Genomic DNA, 19,475 nt, shown 5'->3' with positions numbered 1-19,475 from the left:
TGCAACGTGTACATCATACTAATATACATGAACTAGTTTTTAATTGTAGAAATAGATAAATTTACTCTTTGATCTAATATACAGGGACTAATTTACTTATTTTTGAATAAAATAAACAAAATACAATTTGACACTCAAATTTTGTTAGTTTAAAATTAAGTGCGTTTAAATTTAAAAAAGAAATATGTGCGTCTAAATTTATTCTTACAACATTAAACCAGCACTGGTCATTTCCATATAATCCAACTTCTCTAAACAAACAAAGAAACTATTAAATGATTTTTAAAACAATCAAATGAATTAAATGTAACTTATAATTTACTCAAATTATATTAAATGAATTTATTTAATGACAAAGCTTATTAAATGAGTTTTTAAAAAAAAAGCTTTAGAAAGCCGCTTAATACGCATATTTAAGATCTATTACTAGTAGTATCTTCCTTTTCAATAAAAGGAAAAGAAAAAACTGAAGTTGCCACCTTTTCTCCTGCAACTGAATCTCCAAACTCTAATTTCAAAATTTCCATTTTTTATTTGATAGAATGCCTCGCCGTTACCGCCCCGGGTCTAAGTCGGGTCGGACCCGGACCACTCCACCTAAAGATGAACCATACAACATAATACCTGTCCACAACCTCCTCGCCGACCATCCTTCTCTCCGTTTCCCCGAAGTACGAGCTGTTGCTTCTGCTCTACGCGTGGTTGGAGATCTACGACTACCACCTCATGGACAATGGCATCCTGCTATGGACCTCCTGGACTGGCTAGCTCTCTTCTTCTGTTTCCAGCACGACAACGTCAAGAACCAGAGGGAACACCTCGTCCTCCACTTGGCCAACTCTCAGATGCGGCTATCCCCTCCGCCAGAGAATATTGACACTCTCGATGCCGGTGTACTTCGTACGTTCCGCCGAAAACTCCTCAAGAACTACACTAACTGGTGCTCTTATTTAGGAAAGAAATCAAACGTATGGATCTCCAAAAGCTGCCACTCTAACTCTGATCACCGCCATGAATTACTGTACGTGGGGCTTTATTTGTTGATCTGGGGCGAATCTGCAAACCTCCGGTTCATGCCTGAATGTATCTGCTATATATTCCATCACATGGCCATGGAATTAAACAAGATTTTAGAAGATTACATTGACGAAAACACTGGCCAGCCTGTTATGCCGTCGTTATCGGGAGAAAATGCATTTTTGCACTGCGTGGTAAAGCCGATATACGAGACTGTAAAGGCGGAAGTTGACAATAGCAAGAATGGAACGGCGCCACATACTGCTTGGAGGAATTATGATGATTTGAATGAGTATTTTTGGAGTAAGAGATGTTTTAAGAAACTCAACTGGCCGCTTGACGTGGGCAGCAAATTTTTTGTTACTTCCAGTAGAAGTAAACATGTTAGGAAAACTGGTTTCGTTGAGCAAAGGTCATTTTGGAATCTTTACAGGAGTTTTGATAGGCTTTGGGTGATGCTGTTTTTGTTTCTTCAAGCTGCCATTATTGTAGCGTGGGAAGAGAAGGGGTATCCATGGCAAGCATTGACAAGTAACAATGTTAGAGTTAAGGTTTTGACAGTATTTATTACTTGGAGTGGGATGAGACTTTTACAGGCTATATTAGATGTAGGGATGCAATATAGCCGTGTTTCGACAGACACCTGCGGGCTTGGCTTTAGGATGGTGTTAAAAGCAGTTGTTGCTGCTGGCTGGATCGTGACTTTTACTGCTTGTTATGTAAAGATCTGGTCGCAGAGGAACTATGATAGAAGGTGGAGTGTTGAGGCTGGTAAGAGGGTGGTCTTTTTTCTACTAGTTGCATGTGTTTATGTCTTGCCAGAGTTATTGGCATTAGCTTTATTTGTTCTTCCTTGGGTTAGGAACTTTATAGAGGAGACCAATTGGAAAATATTTTACTTGTTGACATGGTGGTTTCAGAGTAAGAGTTTTGTTGGTCGGGGATTGAGGGAAGGGCTAGTTGATAATATTAAGTATACTCTGTTCTGGGTATTGGTCTTAGCTACAAAATTTGCATTTAGTTATTTCTTACAGATTAAACCCATGATTAAACCGACCAAACAGTTGTTGGGCCTTAATAATGTGGATTATGAGTGGCCTGGTGGCAATATTAAGTTGGCTGTTGGTTTGTTGTGGCTGCCTGTGGTGTTTATTTACTTGATGGACATCCAAATTTGGTATTCAATTTATTCCTCCTTTGTGGGAGCAGGAGTGGGGTTATTGCAGCATTTAGGTGAGATTAGAAACATCCAACAGTTAAAGCTTAGGTTTCAGTTCTTTGCCAGTGCAATGCAGTTCAATCTGATGCCAGAAGAACAATTATTGGATGCTAGACCAACATTTAAGAGCAAGTTTAATGATGCTATTAGTAGGTTGAAGCTGAGATATGGGCTGGGGCAACCTTACAGGAAGCTCGAGTCAAACCAGGTTGAGGCTCGAAAGTTTGCTCTAGTATGGAATGAGATAATTAACATTTTCAGGGAAGAAGATATTGTCTCTGATGCTGAAGTTGAACTACTAGAGTTGCCCCACAATTATTGGAATATTAGAGTTATTCGCTGGCCTTGTTTTTTGCTATGCAATGAGCTGTTGCTTGCTCTTAGCCAGGCAAAAGAGTTGGTAGATGCCCCTGATAAGTGGCTCTGGCATAAAATCAGCAAGAACGAGTACAGGCGTTGTGCTGTGATTGAAGCTTATGACAGTATCAAGCACATGATGCTTGAAATCCTCAATGCCAGGTCTGAGGAGCATTCCATTTTTGCTGTTCTATTTCATGAAATTGATCATTCTATTGAGATTCAGAAGTTTACCAAGACATTCAAAATGGCTTCTCTACCCCAGATTCATTTGAAGTTGATACAACTTGTTGAGATATTAACCAAGCCCAAGAAAGATGCAAGCCAAGTGGTGTATATTTTGCAGGCCCTGTATGAAATTGTTGTTCGTGATTTTTTCAAAGACCAGAGGACCACTGAACAACTTAGGGAGGATGGATTGGCACCTTGTGACCTTGCTGCCATGGCAGGATTACTGTTTGAAAAAGCTGTTAAGTTGCCTGACCCCAATGATGAGAGGTTCTATCGGCAGGTTAGGCGCTTGCATACAATTCTTACTTCCAGGGATTCCATGCAAAATATTCCAGTTAATCTTGAGGCTAGACGGCGAATTGCATTTTTTAGCAATTCACTTTTCATGAATATCCCTCATGCTCCTCAAGTAGAGAAGATGATGGCTTTTAGTGTCCTCACCCCTTATTATAATGAAGAAGTTCTCTATAGCAAAGAACAACTTCGGACTGAGAACGAAGATGGGATTTCTATCCTATATTATTTGCAGACCATATATGATGATGATTGGAAAAATTTCATGGAAAGAATGCGACGAGAAGGAATGGTAAAGGATGATGAGATATGGACAACCAGGCTGAGAGATTTGAGGGTCTGGGCATCTTACAGAGGTCAGACACTTTCCCGAACTGTCAGAGGAATGATGTACTATTATAGAGCTCTAAAGATGCTGGCCTTCCTTGATTCTGCTTCGGAGATGGATATTAGAGAAGGGATACGAGAACTTAGTTCTGTGAGGGAAGATGTTGGTTTGGATGGTTTCAACTCTAATATGTCACCTTCTACCAGGAGTTTAGGTGGAGCAAGTAGTTCTCTGAATCTGCTATTTAAAGGCCATGAAAAAGGCGCCTCTTTGATGAAATTCACATATGTGGTTGCCTGTCAAATATATGGGGCTCAAAAGGACAAAAAAGATCCACATGCTGAGGAAATCTTGTATCTGATGAAATACAATGAAGCTCTTCGAGTTGCCTATGTTGATGAGGTTTCAGTTGGGAGGGATGAGAAGGAGTATTACTCTGTTCTTGTGAAGTATGATCAGCAATTACAGAAGGAGGTGGAAATCTATCGTGTCCAATTGCCTGGTCCATTGAAGCTTGGAGAGGGCAAACCAGAGAATCAAAACCATGCCGTCATCTTCACCCGTGGTGATGCTGTTCAAACTATTGATATGAACCAAGACAATTACTTTGAGGAGGCACTGAAAATGCGCAATCTCTTGGAGGAATACAAGCACTACTATGGTATACGAAAGCCCACCATACTCGGAGTCAGGGAACACATTTTTACCGGTTCTGTTTCATCACTTGCTTGGTTTATGTCAGCTCAAGAAACAAGTTTCGTCACTTTAGGACAGCGTGTCTTGGCAAATCCTCTGAAGATTCGTATGCATTATGGCCATCCGGATGTCTTTGACAGGTTTTGGTTTTTGACTCGGGGTGGGATCAGTAAAGCTTCCAGAGTGGTTAATATTAGTGAGGACATTTTTGCTGGCTTTAATTGTACTTTGCGAGGAGGAAATGTCTCACATCATGAATACATCCAGGTTGGGAAGGGAAGGGATGTTGGGTTGAATCAAATTTCGATGTTTGAAGCCAAGGTTGCTAGTGGGAATGGTGAGCAAGTTCTCAGTAGAGATGTTTATCGACTGGGTCACAGATTGGACTTCTTCCGGATGTTATCCTTCTTTTATACCACTGTAGGATTTTTTGTCAATACACTGATGGTTATTCTTACTGTATATGTTTTTTTGTGGGGCAGACTTTATCTTGCTCTCAGTGGTGTTGAGATCGCTGCCTTGGCAAGCAACAACAACACCAATAAAGCACTTAGTGCCATCTTGAATCAACAGTTCGTCATCCAACTTGGTATTTTCACTGCCCTTCCGATGATAGTGGAGAATTCCCTTGAGCATGGATTCCTTCAAGCTATCTGGGATTTTTTGACAATGCAACTTCAGCTTTCATCAGTTTTCTACACATTCTCTATGGGAACCCGTACTCACTTCTTTGGTCGGACTGTCCTTCATGGTGGTGCCAAGTATCGGGGAACTGGCCGTGGTTTTGTTGTGCAGCACAAGAGCTTTGCAGAAAATTACAGATTGTATGCTCGCAGCCACTTCATAAAGGCCATTGAGCTTGGGCTCATACTTACTGTTTATGCATCTCGCAGCCCTGTTGCAAAGGACACATTTGTTTATATAGCTATGACTATCTCAAGTTGGTTTCTGGTCCTCTCATGGATAATGGCACCTTTTGTATTCAATCCTTCTGGTTTTGATTGGTTAAAGACTGTTGATGACTTTGATGAATTTATGAACTGGATATGGTACCGTGGTGGTGTCTTTGCAAAGGCTGAACAGAGCTGGGAGCGATGGTGGTACGAGGAGCAAGATCATCTTAGAACAACTGGCCTCTGGGGAAAGATACTAGAGATAGTTCTAGATCTTCGGTTTTTCTTTTTCCAGTATGGAATGGTATATCAACTGGGAATTACTACTAATAGTACCAGTATTTATGTATACTTGCTGTCCTGGATCTACATTTTTGTGGCATTTATAATCTATATGGTGATCTCATATGCTCGGGGTAAATATGCAGCTAATGACCATATCTACTTTCGGCTGGTTCAGTTCCTGGTCATTTTTTTTGGTGTACTCGTTATAATTGCACTGCTTGAGTTTACTTCCTTCAAATTTATTGACATCTTCACCAGTTTATTCGCTTTTATTCCCACTGGCTGGGGACTTATATCGATCGCCCAAGTGATTCGGCCTTTTCTGCAGTCTACAAGGCATTGGGAATCTGTTGTGTATGTGGCTCGACTATATGATATACTGTTTGGGGTGATTGTTATGGCCCCCGTGGCATGTTTGTCATGGATGCCTGGATTTCAATCAATGCAGACAAGGATCTTATTTAATGAAGCATTTAGCAGGGGTCTACAAATCTTCCAGATTGTTACTGGGAAAAAAATCTGATTAACTCGTAAAATATTCAGGTATATATCAACACTTCTTAGCCTTGTTCATATGATTAGTAGAGTGATGGTTTTGTTTACAAAATGTTGTTTGAGTACACTTTTATAATTTGAGTAATGGATTTACATTTTACAGACTTGTGTTGAGTCCCCATAGAGATTCCTTGGCCGCCATTAGTTGGAGTTTGAAACAAGGGGGTATGATATGAGATGACATTTCGTCAGGCCTGGTGTAGTCTTCAATTTTAGACTGAATTATCCAAGGTAAAAAAAAAAGGTATTTGTCTTTGGTTGTATAGAATAGTTATAAAAGTGCCGGTATTTTCTGGTTTGTTGGCAATAGAAAACACAGTAGCAAAACAGAGACAAAAGCTCATATTTTACAGAGACCCCAAATGGGGTTTCCATCAGGGTCCATTAAATGAGAGCACATTAAGGGTCTTGTAACATCAATATCCCACTCGAATGTGAAATTTTTTGATGCAATCTGTTTCTTTTACAATTGATTCACAATAAATCACTGCCAATTCACATATTACAAATAGGGTTGTTAGGTTTTAAGGTAAACATATGATCAATAAGTTAATAATTGAGTTATACCACTTCAACGGTAAACCATAAACTTGTAACCACATATTAGCCATATTGAGACTTATACTGAATGCCCCCCTTTTATCCACATCTTCTGTGTCTGTCAATTGGAGACTTCAAAATTTTCAACTTGGAAATTTTCAACAAGATATGACCAATTAGCTGTGGGAGAGAACTTGCATTGAAAAAAACATACAAAATTAGTCAAACCAAATTATAAAGAAAGCTTTTAAAATGTTGAAACAAATTATAGTGATTTATGATATAGAAATTGTTTTAAAGCAAAGAATGCTAAAGGAATCTAAAGAACAATAATCAGATAAATATAGTTGAAAAGAAACTGGAAAAGTGATCAACAACTACTTTTGAAACTAAACATATTACAATAGCTCGTTCTCAGTGAAATCGAAATAGTGGTTTCAGAACAACAAATTCGAGCCCGAAAGGAAAATTATTTTAATATTATTGCATGGTCTGCATTATGATAGGAAAGACGTATGAAAACTTCGTTATGAAAATTTTACTAATTACATGCTTAATTTGATAGAAAAGATCGAAATGCATAAAATGAAAAAGTTGAGTTCTAGTAGCTATAAGTATTAAATAGCTATGAAATTCAAAACTTGAGGTCCTTATGTAGCAAATAGACTATTAAGAGGAGTTAGTAGATAAGTGTGATGATTTATCCATGGAAAATTAAATAAAGAAATGGACTTAATTGGAAATTAAAATTATTAAAGATGATAAGAATCTAATATCATCTTATTTCATCATCTTCCCCAAATTAAAAATACATGAAAACCCTAACTAAGAGAAAAAAAACTCAAGCAAGCTTTTTTGGCTTAATTAGGTAAGCAATCTTGTCCCATTTTTAATAATTTTTATATTTTCGATATCGTAATAACCTAATCTAGCTATTTTAGGGATTAATTTGTAAAGTTATCAAAGTATTAAAGTTTTTCCATGGATGAATATGCATGAATTATGAAGTCTTATGGTAAAAATGGAAAGGTTGTTGATAGATAAACAACTTTTGTAAAGGAAATTTTCATGAAATTATGATTAATGGAAAAATTCTAATTTTTATGAAATATATGGACTGTTATTGGTATATGTAAAAATTGGTTGGGCTTGGAATAAGGATTAAATTGCATGAATTTCATTTTTCGAATCTAGAGACGAAATTGAAAATAATTAAAAGTATAGGGGCAAAATGATACTTTTGCCTAAGATGTGAATTGGATTGAATTAAATATGAAATGTATTAAATTGATGTTAAATTTACTCATATAGATCCGGATAGACCTAGTACGAAATTGGATTGAGGAAAACAAAAAGTATAGGATTAGTAGCCTACGAACACAAACATTATCGAGGTCAGTTCGAGTAACTAAATTGTGTACATTTATATGTTTGAATTAAATATTGTATATGTGAATTGTATAATTTCTGTAATGGCCTAAATTCAAGGTTATCGGAATAGTAGTTTCGTAACCACAAATCCGATTTAAAGAGAAATTTATTTCAATATTTTTGCATGAAAATTGATATGATAGGAAAATCGTATGAAAATATTGATAGAAAAATTTTACCGATTTAGTGGTTAGTTAGAAAAAGAAATTATTGAAGAAATTGGGTAAAAAAAGGTATCGGGACCTCTATCTCATAAAACCGAGTTGAAAATAATTTTATAAATATTTATGAAATGTTAGTAATGTGGTATTAAAATTTTGTTAGGAAATTTTAATGTTTGGGTAGTCAATTAAATGAAAAGGACTAAATTGTAATAGGTGTAAAAATTGCTAGAAAGATTAAATAGCTTAAGAGTCTAATGAGAAAGGATTTAAAAGGAAATTAGACCTAAAATTTATTATGGCTGGACGGCAAGGGCATGAAATCAGGAGGAAAATTGATAAATTAAGGGCAAAATTGGAATATTGCAAAATTAACTAAATAAAACTAGGACTAAATAGGAAATATCTAGATTTCTCTTCATTTCTCTTCAATTCCAGCAGCTAAAAACGCCATAGGAGGGTTCTCTAAGCTGGTATTTCATAATTTTTGCACCAAGTGAGTTAATCCTTGCCTTTATCTTGTAATTTTTGTGTTTCTAAGACTTTTACAACTAGGTCCTACTATTAAATTCATTAGTTTTTGGATTCATGGATGAAATTGAAAGTCACCATGGTTGAGTGCTGTAAGTTTATGATGAAATAGAATGAAATTAAAGCTTTAATTTGTTTATGAGATGATTTTATTAGGTAATTTCAATAGAAATTGATTTTTAGGACCTAATTGTGAAAATACTTGGAATTAAATTCTATTGCTGAAATTATGATTCTTAAAGGTTGTAAACTAGTTTAAGGTGATAGAATAAATTGTTAATTGAGAAAAATCAGCTCAATTGAGAGGCTAATTGAGTTGGGACGAAATTATCATTTATTAAAAGCTTAGGGGAAAAATGGTAATAAACAGTTTGCACAAAAACAGTTTGGACAGCAGCAGTAGACTAAATTTGAAAAATCACCATAAATTGTAGAAATTGAATTAGAAGATGAACAAAATATGGAATTAAAGATTATTGATTTTAGTTTCTCATAGAATAAATAGTGTAAGCAATTGATTTGTAAATTTTGAGATATAATGAATTTTGTGAGACAAGGTCAGAATGAATTCGGGTTCCCCTGTTCTGATTGTGAAAAATCATAAAAAATTGAAGAAAAATAATTAAGGGCTTAAATTTATATGTATAAAATTCTGAATGAGTCTATTTTTAAGAGAAACAAACAAGAACATCATTTAAATCCTGTATGAAGAGATAATTAATTTTTAGTGAAGAAGGGTCAGAACTGTCAGACAGTAGAATAGGGGTGATTTTAAAGAATAAACTGTACTTATTGTATAAACCAAAAATTCTTAAAATTTTATGGTAATAAGATATATGAGTCTAGTTTTAGTGAAAATTAATGGATCTTAATTTGGAGTTCCGTAGCTTGAGTTATAAATAATTTAGTGACTATGACTCAAATAGATAACTTTAAATAAACTATAAATAATAATAATGAAATTATAGAAATTGTTGCATATGAACATGAAATGTATTAAATTGATAATTAAATTTATTTATTTAGATCCGAAGATTCAAATCTGAAGCTAGATCGAGGAAAGGAAAAAGTTCAGGATTAGTAGATTTTTGTACACGAACAAGTATCAAGGTAAGTTCGTGTAACTTGAATTATATTCTTAAATTCTTGAAATGCATGTTGTTGATGTGAATATGATTTGAATGTTCATTGTATGAAAATTGATGAAACATTGATATATTTGATCAAAAGGGGGAAGAAATCCCGGTTGAATGAAAGGAAAATTTGATGGATCTCTGAAAAGGAATTGACGGTAAAAAGGATCAAGCCCGGACGGGTGATCCTATCCTAATATAGCCCTCTCGAAGAATATGTGTAAAATGGATTTAGCCCGGATGGGTAATCCGAATTAGGGTCTGAATTTAGCTTGGACTGGTAATTCAGATCCAAGCTCATTAGAGTAATTTTCGTTGCAAGGGATTTAGCCTGGACTGGTAATCCCGACAATACTCTATGAGTTTATATTACAGGGGATTTAGCCTAGACTAGTAATTCCGCTGTAAGGATGAGGTTCGCGGGAGTGTGCTCTTTGAAATGGAAATGTGCGCACATGAATATGAATTGATGAACCCAGAATTGTACACTAAAAGTGTACCTCTGAAAATCCATCGAAATTCCGATAAATTCAACGGGATAAATATGGAAAAATAATAAGAAAATGGAAATTATGATATTGGTGAGCTCATCAATCATAGTATATATTATTGGTACATGGAAATTATTGTACTAACTTGAATGTTGAGTTTGTGCATGTTAGGGTAATAATACATTGAATGGATATAGGAATGTTTATTGTATTGTATTGAAAATATTAGGTAAGTATAATTCTTGTTACATGAGCTTACTAAGCACAATGTGCTTACTCTGTTTCATTTTCCCCTGTTTTGTAGTGTTAAGAGCTCGGAGGTCGGATTTGGTCTGAGACACATCACACTATCAACCTCAGGATTTCGGTATATAAAGAAACTTTATTTTGGAAACCAATGGCATGTATAAGCTAATAAAGTAAATGTTAACGTGAAATGAATATAAAGTACCATTAGTATGGTTAACAAACCTGGTTTTGGGTATGTGATGACGTCATCTTATAAATATGCATGAATTTATCTTGAAAATATGTTGAATTGGTTTGGTTGAAGTGGATTGGTCTCGATTTAATATTGCAGGGAAGGTTAGATATTTATAAAGGGACTATATTGAATATAAAAAAAAATCGTAAACTCCGGTAATACCTCGTACCCTATTCCGGCAATGAATACGGGTAGGGGGTATTACAATTTCTATGTATATGAAATTAATCATAAATCCGACAATACCCGAAAAATAATAAATTCCATTTGAATACATGAAATTCGATTGGATACAGAGTTCCTGTATTGGTTGTGGTCTTGCAAATGTTGCTGGCACACTATAGCTCGAAAGAGCGTCCCATTATTAGCTCTCATGAACTTCTCATTATATGGTTCTTGCGAGCTTTCCGTTATAGCTCTTCAGAGCATCCCAATCGGTCGTGATCCTGCATGTGTTGTGGACACACCACAGCTCTTATGAACGTTTTGATATATGGCTATCTGGAGCATCCTGAGTAATGGCTCTATGGAGCTACCCGTTATAGGCTTGTGATAAACCGTAAATTATACATATTTTGACCCCATGTTTAATGCATTTTATGGATGATTTCTCATTAGAATTGGTGAATTTGATGCTCCTAATGCTTTAAATTCATGTTTTATACTTAGGAGAGCATAGGAGAGCGAAAGGAACGAGAAACGGGCCAAAAATGGAGAAAATGGGCCAAAGTATAAGACCAACACGGGCTGGACCTCCTCACACAGGTAGACCACACGGCCGTGTCAATCTGGCAGAATTGGAGCACGACTCACACGGGTATAGCACACACCCGTGCCATTCTAACAGGCTCGAACACGGCCTGAAGTAATTACACACGGGCATGTCACACGGGTGTGTCCTTGCCGAGTCCAATTCGGAAAAGGCTAATTTTGAGGGCTTCTAGGCATTCCAAAGCCTATAAATACACCCTAGAGGAGGAAGAAAATGGAGACGGAGAATAGGGGGTAAGGAATTACTCCAAGGAAGCCGATTGATCCATCTCAGAAGCCGGATTCATCATTAAGATTGAAGATTTTTCCTCAATTTCCCTTCAAGAGTTTTGAGTTTTCTCTATGTTTTATATTCTTTGTTCTTCTAAGATGTTTTCTTATTTAGTTATGAACTAAAACCCCTAAATACCTAAGGAGAGTGAAACCTAAGACGAATCTTGTTATTATTTTCTGAATCGTATGATAAATATTTAACTTGTTCTTAATTATGTGTTCTTAATTCTTGTTTTGATATCTCAGGATACTAATTCAAGAAATGCTCTTATTCAGAGGAGGAATAGACCCTGTCTAAGAGTACTTTTGTCATAATTAAGCGGAGTTGATTGCGTGGCTAGAAATAGGGTGACAAGATTTTGCCGGATTAGGGTGAAACCTAATAAGGGGATCCATAGATCGAATTAATGCAACCCTAGAGTGTTAATTAGAGAAAAGTCTCGGTTATTCAATCTAGGGATTAGACGTTATTATTCTTGAATAGGGATAATAACATGACTTAGGGATCTCTACGGAACAAGTTGAATGAATAAATCGTCCGAGTCGGAGCCAGGATAACAAGTAAAGTCTAAGTGGATTTTTCCTTAGGTATTGTCTTCATTCAATCGATTTTCCCAAAAGCAATTCCCCAATTCTTTTCTCTGTGAGTTCTTAGTTTAGATAATTAGTTAATTAAAACAAAACCTCTTTATTCTTAGGCTAGATAATAAAAAGATAGTCATTACTAGTACTTTTAGTTCTTTTGGGTTCGACAATCTGGTCTTGCTAAAACTATACTACTGTTCGATAGGTACACTTGCCTACATCGCGATAATAGTTAGTCCAAGAACGAGTAATTATAAATATTTAAAACCTATCACGAAATCTCGCGATCAAGTTTTTGGCGCCGTTGCCGGGGAACTGAAATATTAGGAACACTCAATTTTTATTACTTTAGCCATTTATTTTTCTCGCAATTTAATTTAATTTTATTATTATTTATTAACTTCCATTTTCCTTCTCTTGGTAGGTTTTCATAGTTTATGACTAGAAGAAACCCGTTGGGACCATTACTGTTTGACGAAAAAATCGATCGCACAGTTCGTAGAAACCAAAGAGAAATAAGGCAAAGCTTAAAATACACGGAGAACGAGCAAGAAGACGATACTCAACCCTCAACCGAAGAGATGGCTGAAAACCAAGGCAATCAGCTACCTCCTGCAATTGCGGCTAATCAAAATCCTGCTCCACGTATTATGTATGACTATGCTAAACCTTCTTTAACAGGAACTGAGTCAAGTATAGTTAGACCTGCTATTGCTGTGAATAATTTCGAATTGAAACCTAACACAATTCAGATGATACAACAGTTTGTTTAGTTTGATGGTTTGCAGGATGAGGATCCCAACACTCATTTGGCGAATTTTCTGGAGTTTTGCGACACTTTCAAAATTAATGGCATTTCTGATGATGCCATTCGCCTTCGGTTATTCCCTTTTTCACTGGGAAACAAAGCTAAATAGTGGTTGAACTCGTTACCATGAGGGTCCATCACTACTTGGGAACAAATGACCGAAAAATTTTTACTAAAATATTTTTCGCCAGCTAAAACGGCTAAGTTATGTAATGATATCTCTTCTTTTGTGCAGATGGACTTAGAAACACTTTACGTGTATGGGAGAGATACAAGGATCAATTGCGAAGGTGCCCTCACCATGGGTTACCTCTATAGCTGCAAGTTCAAACATTTTACAATGGTGTGAATCCCTCGACAAGATAGATGATTGACGCTGCTGTTGGAGGAACCATCAACAACAAAACACCTGAAGAGGCTTATGAATTCATTGAAGAAATGTCACTGAATAACTATCAGTGGCTAGTCATGAGGACTAAGCCAACAAAAACATCCGGTGTTTATAACATCGACTCAATTACTATACTGTCAAATCAAGTAGAACTTCTCAATAAAAAGATTGATGGTTTACTTGGTTCTACGCAGGTACATCCAGTAATGAGGTGTGACTCAAGTGGATGAGGTGTGCATACAGAATATCAATCCTTTAATCCTACAACCAAAGAGGAACAAGTCAACTATATGGGTAACAATAACTTTAGATCTCAAAATAACCTATACAGTAATACTTATAATGCAGGTTGGAGGAACCACCCAAATTTCTCTTGGGTGGGTGGTCAAGGGAATCAAAAGCCACAAAATCCTCAGGGTTTTCAACAGCCACCTTATCAACTAGAGAAGAAACTGAACCTTGAAGAGATGCTCTTTAAATTCATCTTGGTATCAGAAATCGGTTTCTAAAATACCAAGACAGCACTTAAGAATCAACAAGCATCAATCCAAGGGCTTGAAACTCAGATAGGCCATCTATCCAAACTAATCTCCGAACGACCACAAGGTAGCTTACCAAGTAATACTGAACCTAATCCAAAGGAACACCTCAATGTAATTAGTACTCAAGATAAGGAAGGATTCATTACGCCTGAGCCAGAATTGATACAAGAAACTGTGGTGAGCAAAGGTAAAAGTGAGGTAAGTCATAACAAAATGGTGAATGAAGAATATAGACCTCATGTCCCATACCCTAACGCAACAAGGAAAGACCACTCAGACAAACAATTCGGTAAATTCCTCAAACTTTTGAAAAAATTGCATATTAACTTACCGTTTATTGAAGCTCTGTTGCAGATGCCAAATGCAATGAAATTTTTAATAGAGCTTTTAGTAAATAAGCGGAAGTTGGACGAAGCGTCGCATGTGGAGCTAAACGCAGTCTGCTCAGCTATTCTACAAAATAAGCTACCCCATAAATTGAAAGATGCAGGGATTTTTACAATTCCTTGCTTAATTGGTAGTTTAGATATAAATCATGCATTAGCTGATTTAGGGGCTAGTATTAACGTCATGCCTTACAAAATGTTTAAGCAACTAGGTCTTGGGAAACCTAAACAAACTAGGATGAGCATCAATTGGTAGATAAAACTATAAGATTTCCTAGGGGTATTATTGAAGATGTACTAGTGAAATAGATAAGTTCATATTTCCTGTTGATTTTGTTGTTCTAGACATAGAGGAGGATAATAACACCCCTTTGATTTTAGGGAGGCCCTTTTTAGCAACTGCTAAAACAATTATTGATGTTGGCACAGGTGAGCTTACACTTCGTGTGGGGGACAAAACGATCACCCTTCAAGCCTGTAATTCTAACATCAGATCGAACATTGAAGGTAATGGTCCACACCAATCTACTAAAACTGACAATATGACCTTGCAGAAATTGAGCTTCAAAGAAGTTCACGAGCCATGTTCCAGAAATGATAGAGGACACATTCATGAAGAACGAAGGCTACGGATAGAGGAGCTAGACGAATAGCGAGCACATAAACTGAGAACACACGATAAACTGAAACTACGCCAAAACGAGCCCGATACCTCTCCAAATCAACTTAAGGTTGGTGATAAAGTCTTACTAGATGCCGCAGATCTCTACATTGTCACTACCACACCGAATGAGGAAATCCCTCTTACGGTACTCAGTATTTTTCCATTCGGTACGGTGGAGGTGAGTCATCCCAGGTTCGGCACTTTTAAAGTAAACAACACCCGTTTAAAACCTTATTTTGATGAGACTGATAATAGGAATGAGGAGTACAAACTCCTCGAACCACCATGACCATATAACAGAGAGGTAAGTTGAGCTTAGACTATAAATAAGTGCTTCTCAGGAGGCAACCCGAGAACTAACAATATTAATTTCTTTGAATTTTGGTATTAAACCCCTAACTTACTAATAGAAATATTGAATACAGGTGTTTCCACAGAAACACGGCCAAGCAGACGGGTGTGCTTAAGGCAGTGTGAAAACAGGACAAAAGATTTCCCCAACACAGGCTACGATTAAACGCCACGGCCGTGTGATACGGCTGTGGTTGAGCCTTCCAAAACAACACCGACGTGCGACACGCCCGTGTGGAAGACCCATGGTTGAAACTGAGAAACTAGCACGGGCGTGTGACACGCCCGTGTGGAAGACCCATGGTTGAAACTGAGAAACTAGCACGGGCGTGTGACACGCCCGTGTCTAACACCTATGGTCGAACCTGTTAAATTAACACGGGCATGGAGTTTGAACACACGGGCGTGGGAGAAGCGAACGAAGCTAGACACGGCCGTGTAACACGGCCGTGTAAACCTACACGCCCGAGGAACACGGGCGTGTACTAAATGTCAGACGAGCCCAAATTTGAAATTCGCGAATCACACAGGCTGAAATTAGGGGACACGAGCGTCTGCCATGGCCGTGTGCCACAAAATCTATAAATACCCTGCACTATTCATTTTCTTCCCCATTCAAAAACCCTAACCCTAGTCGTTGCAACTCCACACGGCCCCCTGCCACGCTTGTGCGCCGCCTTCAACTTCATTTTTGACGCTCAATCTCTCTCCCTTAGCGTTTGTTTACTCTTTTCACTTCTATTTTACTTATTACTAATGTTTATTATTACAATTATTTCCATTTATTTTGAACAATCTTCCATTTCTGTTCATTACTTTATTATTTAGTTTGCATTTTTAGTTAGTTATTATACATTGCATGTTAAATCAAGTGATTAGGAAACTTCATACCCATGATTTTACCATGCTCATTCTCATGATATTCCCATGTCAATATCTCTTATGTAATTTGCATTGTTCAATTATTTCTTCTACATTTCATGTTGTTAGGAAAGCTTCATTCTTTTACACATGCCATTACTACATACAATGACAAAGTCACGAAATTATTATATTAGTTATGTTTGGTTGTGGCTGAAAGTCTTTTTTTAGTTGGAAATTGTATTCCTTTTACTTCGACCACTCATCAAGATAACTTGATGATTCTAATCGCAGGTACCATGTCATCATCAAGAAGAAAGAAAATCGTCGTACCTGCTTCGAAGAAGAGAAAGGGAGCGTCCTCTTCCGTGGGCCCAACCTCAGAAATCCGTCACCCTCTCCTACAGTTTCCTCGAGGGCCCCAGGAAGAACTGTTCCAAATACTTTGGGCCCGACCCTTAATTGCGAGCCGCTGCATCGACTGGGCTGTCGTAGAACAAGTCCAGATGGTTGACACGATTCAGGCTCTCCTAACCATCGACCCTTGGGAGCTGTTTTTCGGGATTATCGAGCCGACATACCTCGAGCTCACATTGAAACTATGCTCAATGTTCCATCTCCAGACCGTAATGACAAGGTATGATGATCCTGGCACGGTCCAGTTTCGCCTAGGTGGATTAATCCGCCAGCTAAGCGTCCCAGAGTTCGTTGCTGCTCTAGGCCTATATACGGAGGAGTTTCAAGAGGAGAATGAACTACATGCTCTCAGTCACCACATACATTTCTCTCTCTCGAAGTGCTGGCACACTTTTGCCCCTAGCACGGCCTCGTACAATCCTAGTCGTTCCAAGGCATCAGTTCTCCCACCATCCCTGAGGTACTTACACGCTATTTTAGCTCACACAATTACGGGGAGGCGAGAGAGCACTGGCGTCGTCAACACCCATGACGCCTACTTCTTATGGTGCATGTCGCAAGGACAGGTCATCAACCTTGCCTATTTCATCGCCCTTACGATTCAGCACCAGACAGAGCGGCATCGGAAGGGGGTCATCTCCATTAGCCCCTACGTGACTAGGCTGGCACGACATTTCAAGCTCCTCAACACCGCGGCCCAAGAATCATCCCTCACTCTCATTGGCCAGATGTCTTCATAAAGCATCTCAAGCATGCTTAGCATGAGGATGATCGAGAGGCACCGAGGAACCTACCCTCCCCAGTATCGTCTCACTCAATCTACCGGGGAGGAGGCCTACGAGGACATTCCTGATGATGTCCCCCCACAGCATGACGACCCACCGACTCAGCCACCACCACCCTCTCGTCCAGTTCATGCGGCGGCTTCATATGCTGACATCTCTGAGCGCCTCACCCGATTCGAGCAGTAGTGTTTTCAACGATTTGACAACATTGATGCTACTCTACAATAGATTTTTCAGCACCTCCACATCTCATCGCCAGTCCCACCTCGCGAACTATCCAGCGATCAAGATGTTTAGAAATATTTATTTATTATTTTATGTTTTTAATTTTTATTGAAACTATTTTTTTTTTAGATTTTAAAATTTTATTTTTTTAATTATTAATTTCGGTTATTTCTTTTCGAGTACTTATTCTTCCTAATATCCCCTAAAAAGTTCCTGATTTTATCACAGTTATATAGAGCTCTTAAGCTCATCATCACATAGGAACTAAAACTCCACCGAGACAGGTTTTCCACGACTGCCATGTCTTGCTCGACCACGACCATAGCTACCACTAGATATAATATTCTTTTGGCACAGGACTTATGGCCTAATGAACCTCTACGACCGCAGGAGTATCCTCCTCCACTCTCGAACCGATCACTCTCCAAAACTCTAGTTCGAGGAATTCATCATACAGGAAGTTTCACTTCTCTTCCTATCTTATTTTTATACTCTAATATCTATCTTTGTACATTGAGGGCAATGTACATCTTAAGTTTGGGGGGGTATTTATTTTATTATCAGAAAAATCCCTGAATAATCATCTTGTTCTCTTGAAAAACTCTCATATCATATTTAGGATAAATTTGAATTAATTTATGATTTTGATTGATATATCTTGAATTAAAACATAGAGATTTATGCATTGATTGTTTAAACTTTAAGACATCAGAGAATCAAGCATGATAAGTTGATTTTTAAGAATTTAAAATTATGGGTTGTTTCCCCATGTCTAGGTATTACTTTGAATCAAAATTCACGAGTCTAAACATCAAAAAGCCATAATTTTTGTGAGATTTTTGAGCCTTTTGAGCATCTATTAATCCTTTCATGCTCACTTTTATTATTGCTTTGAGTGCGTCAGTATTGAACTATTATTCTAGAACTTACTTGATTATACATGTCGAGACCACACCATTTGATTTGATATATCAAAATGATTAAGGCACTTAGGATTAACCCACTCATGCCATGAAAAGCCTACCTCCACGATTAACCCCTAGTAAACCCCCTTGAGCCTAACAAGCCATTTCTTGTATTACCCTCAATATTAACCTTTAACCCATTATTGTTGAAATCCCTTAAATTAATTCCTATTTTTTGTCGAGATTTGAGTTGAATGGATTGCCTAGCTATGTTTTGTTCTTGATAGTTAGTCTATATTATTTTAACTTGTTCTTAAAAAAAAAAACTATGTATACATATCTGTAATTTCATTTTCTGAGGAGAAGCTCTGTTGTACGCAAGTAAAGATTAACTCTTTTTCTAGTTAGGAAAATTTTCAATTCAATCTCGATTCTAACCCTTTCTTTCAGCTTGTGACCACACCCCCCTAACCAAGCCTCACTACAACCCTCTAAAGACCTTTTGATTGATGTATCATCTTAAATTATAGTGGTGGAGATTTGATTTTCATGCAAGCCTATGGTAATGACTTTTCATTATTGACTATTGAGTGCTTCATTTATTGTATTTAAACACCTTGAGTGATTTGAGTGAATCTTTAGTGAGGATGTGAAACTCTGTGATATTCTGAATCAAAGGTAATTATTTAGATGCGGAGAGACACCTATGTTTGCATGATTAAATACTCAACTTAGAATGTTTGAAACTTTTATGTTCTTTTAGTTGAATTCTAAATGTATGATTACCTATGGATTATTCTAAGATATTATCGATAGGAATTGTAAGTTGAGGAGAATTTATTTTGATTATGAGTTGTGAATTTTG

General features: G+C 37.3%; 1 protein-coding gene and 1 non-coding gene across 2 annotated transcripts; both read left to right on the top strand.

Annotated features, from left to right (window-relative positions):
• The first annotated feature begins 339 nt into the window (after positions 1-339).
• On the top strand, positions 340-6,328 carry LOC108460862 (callose synthase 12-like). Its single transcript, XM_017760554.2, has 2 exons — positions 340-5,863; positions 5,979-6,328. Exon 1 carries the CDS (start codon positions 543-545, stop codon positions 5,841-5,843), a length of 5,301 nt encoding a protein of 1,766 aa, XP_017616043.1. The 5' UTR covers positions 340-542; the 3' UTR covers positions 5,844-5,863; positions 5,979-6,328.
• LOC128292083 (small nucleolar RNA J33) lies at positions 3,493-3,573 on the top strand. The gene has a single exon (XR_008282068.1). It is a non-coding gene; the product is annotated as a small nucleolar RNA J33 (small nucleolar RNA).
• Positions 6,329-19,475: the final 13,147 nt, after the last annotated feature.

This window comes from Gossypium arboreum, chromosome 4 (genome assembly GCF_025698485.1).
Source record: "Gossypium arboreum isolate Shixiya-1 chromosome 4, ASM2569848v2, whole genome shotgun sequence".
In the NCBI taxonomy this organism is placed as follows: Eukaryota; Viridiplantae; Streptophyta; class Magnoliopsida; order Malvales; family Malvaceae; genus Gossypium; species Gossypium arboreum.
This window is presented reverse-complemented; position numbering and strand designations above follow the sequence as displayed.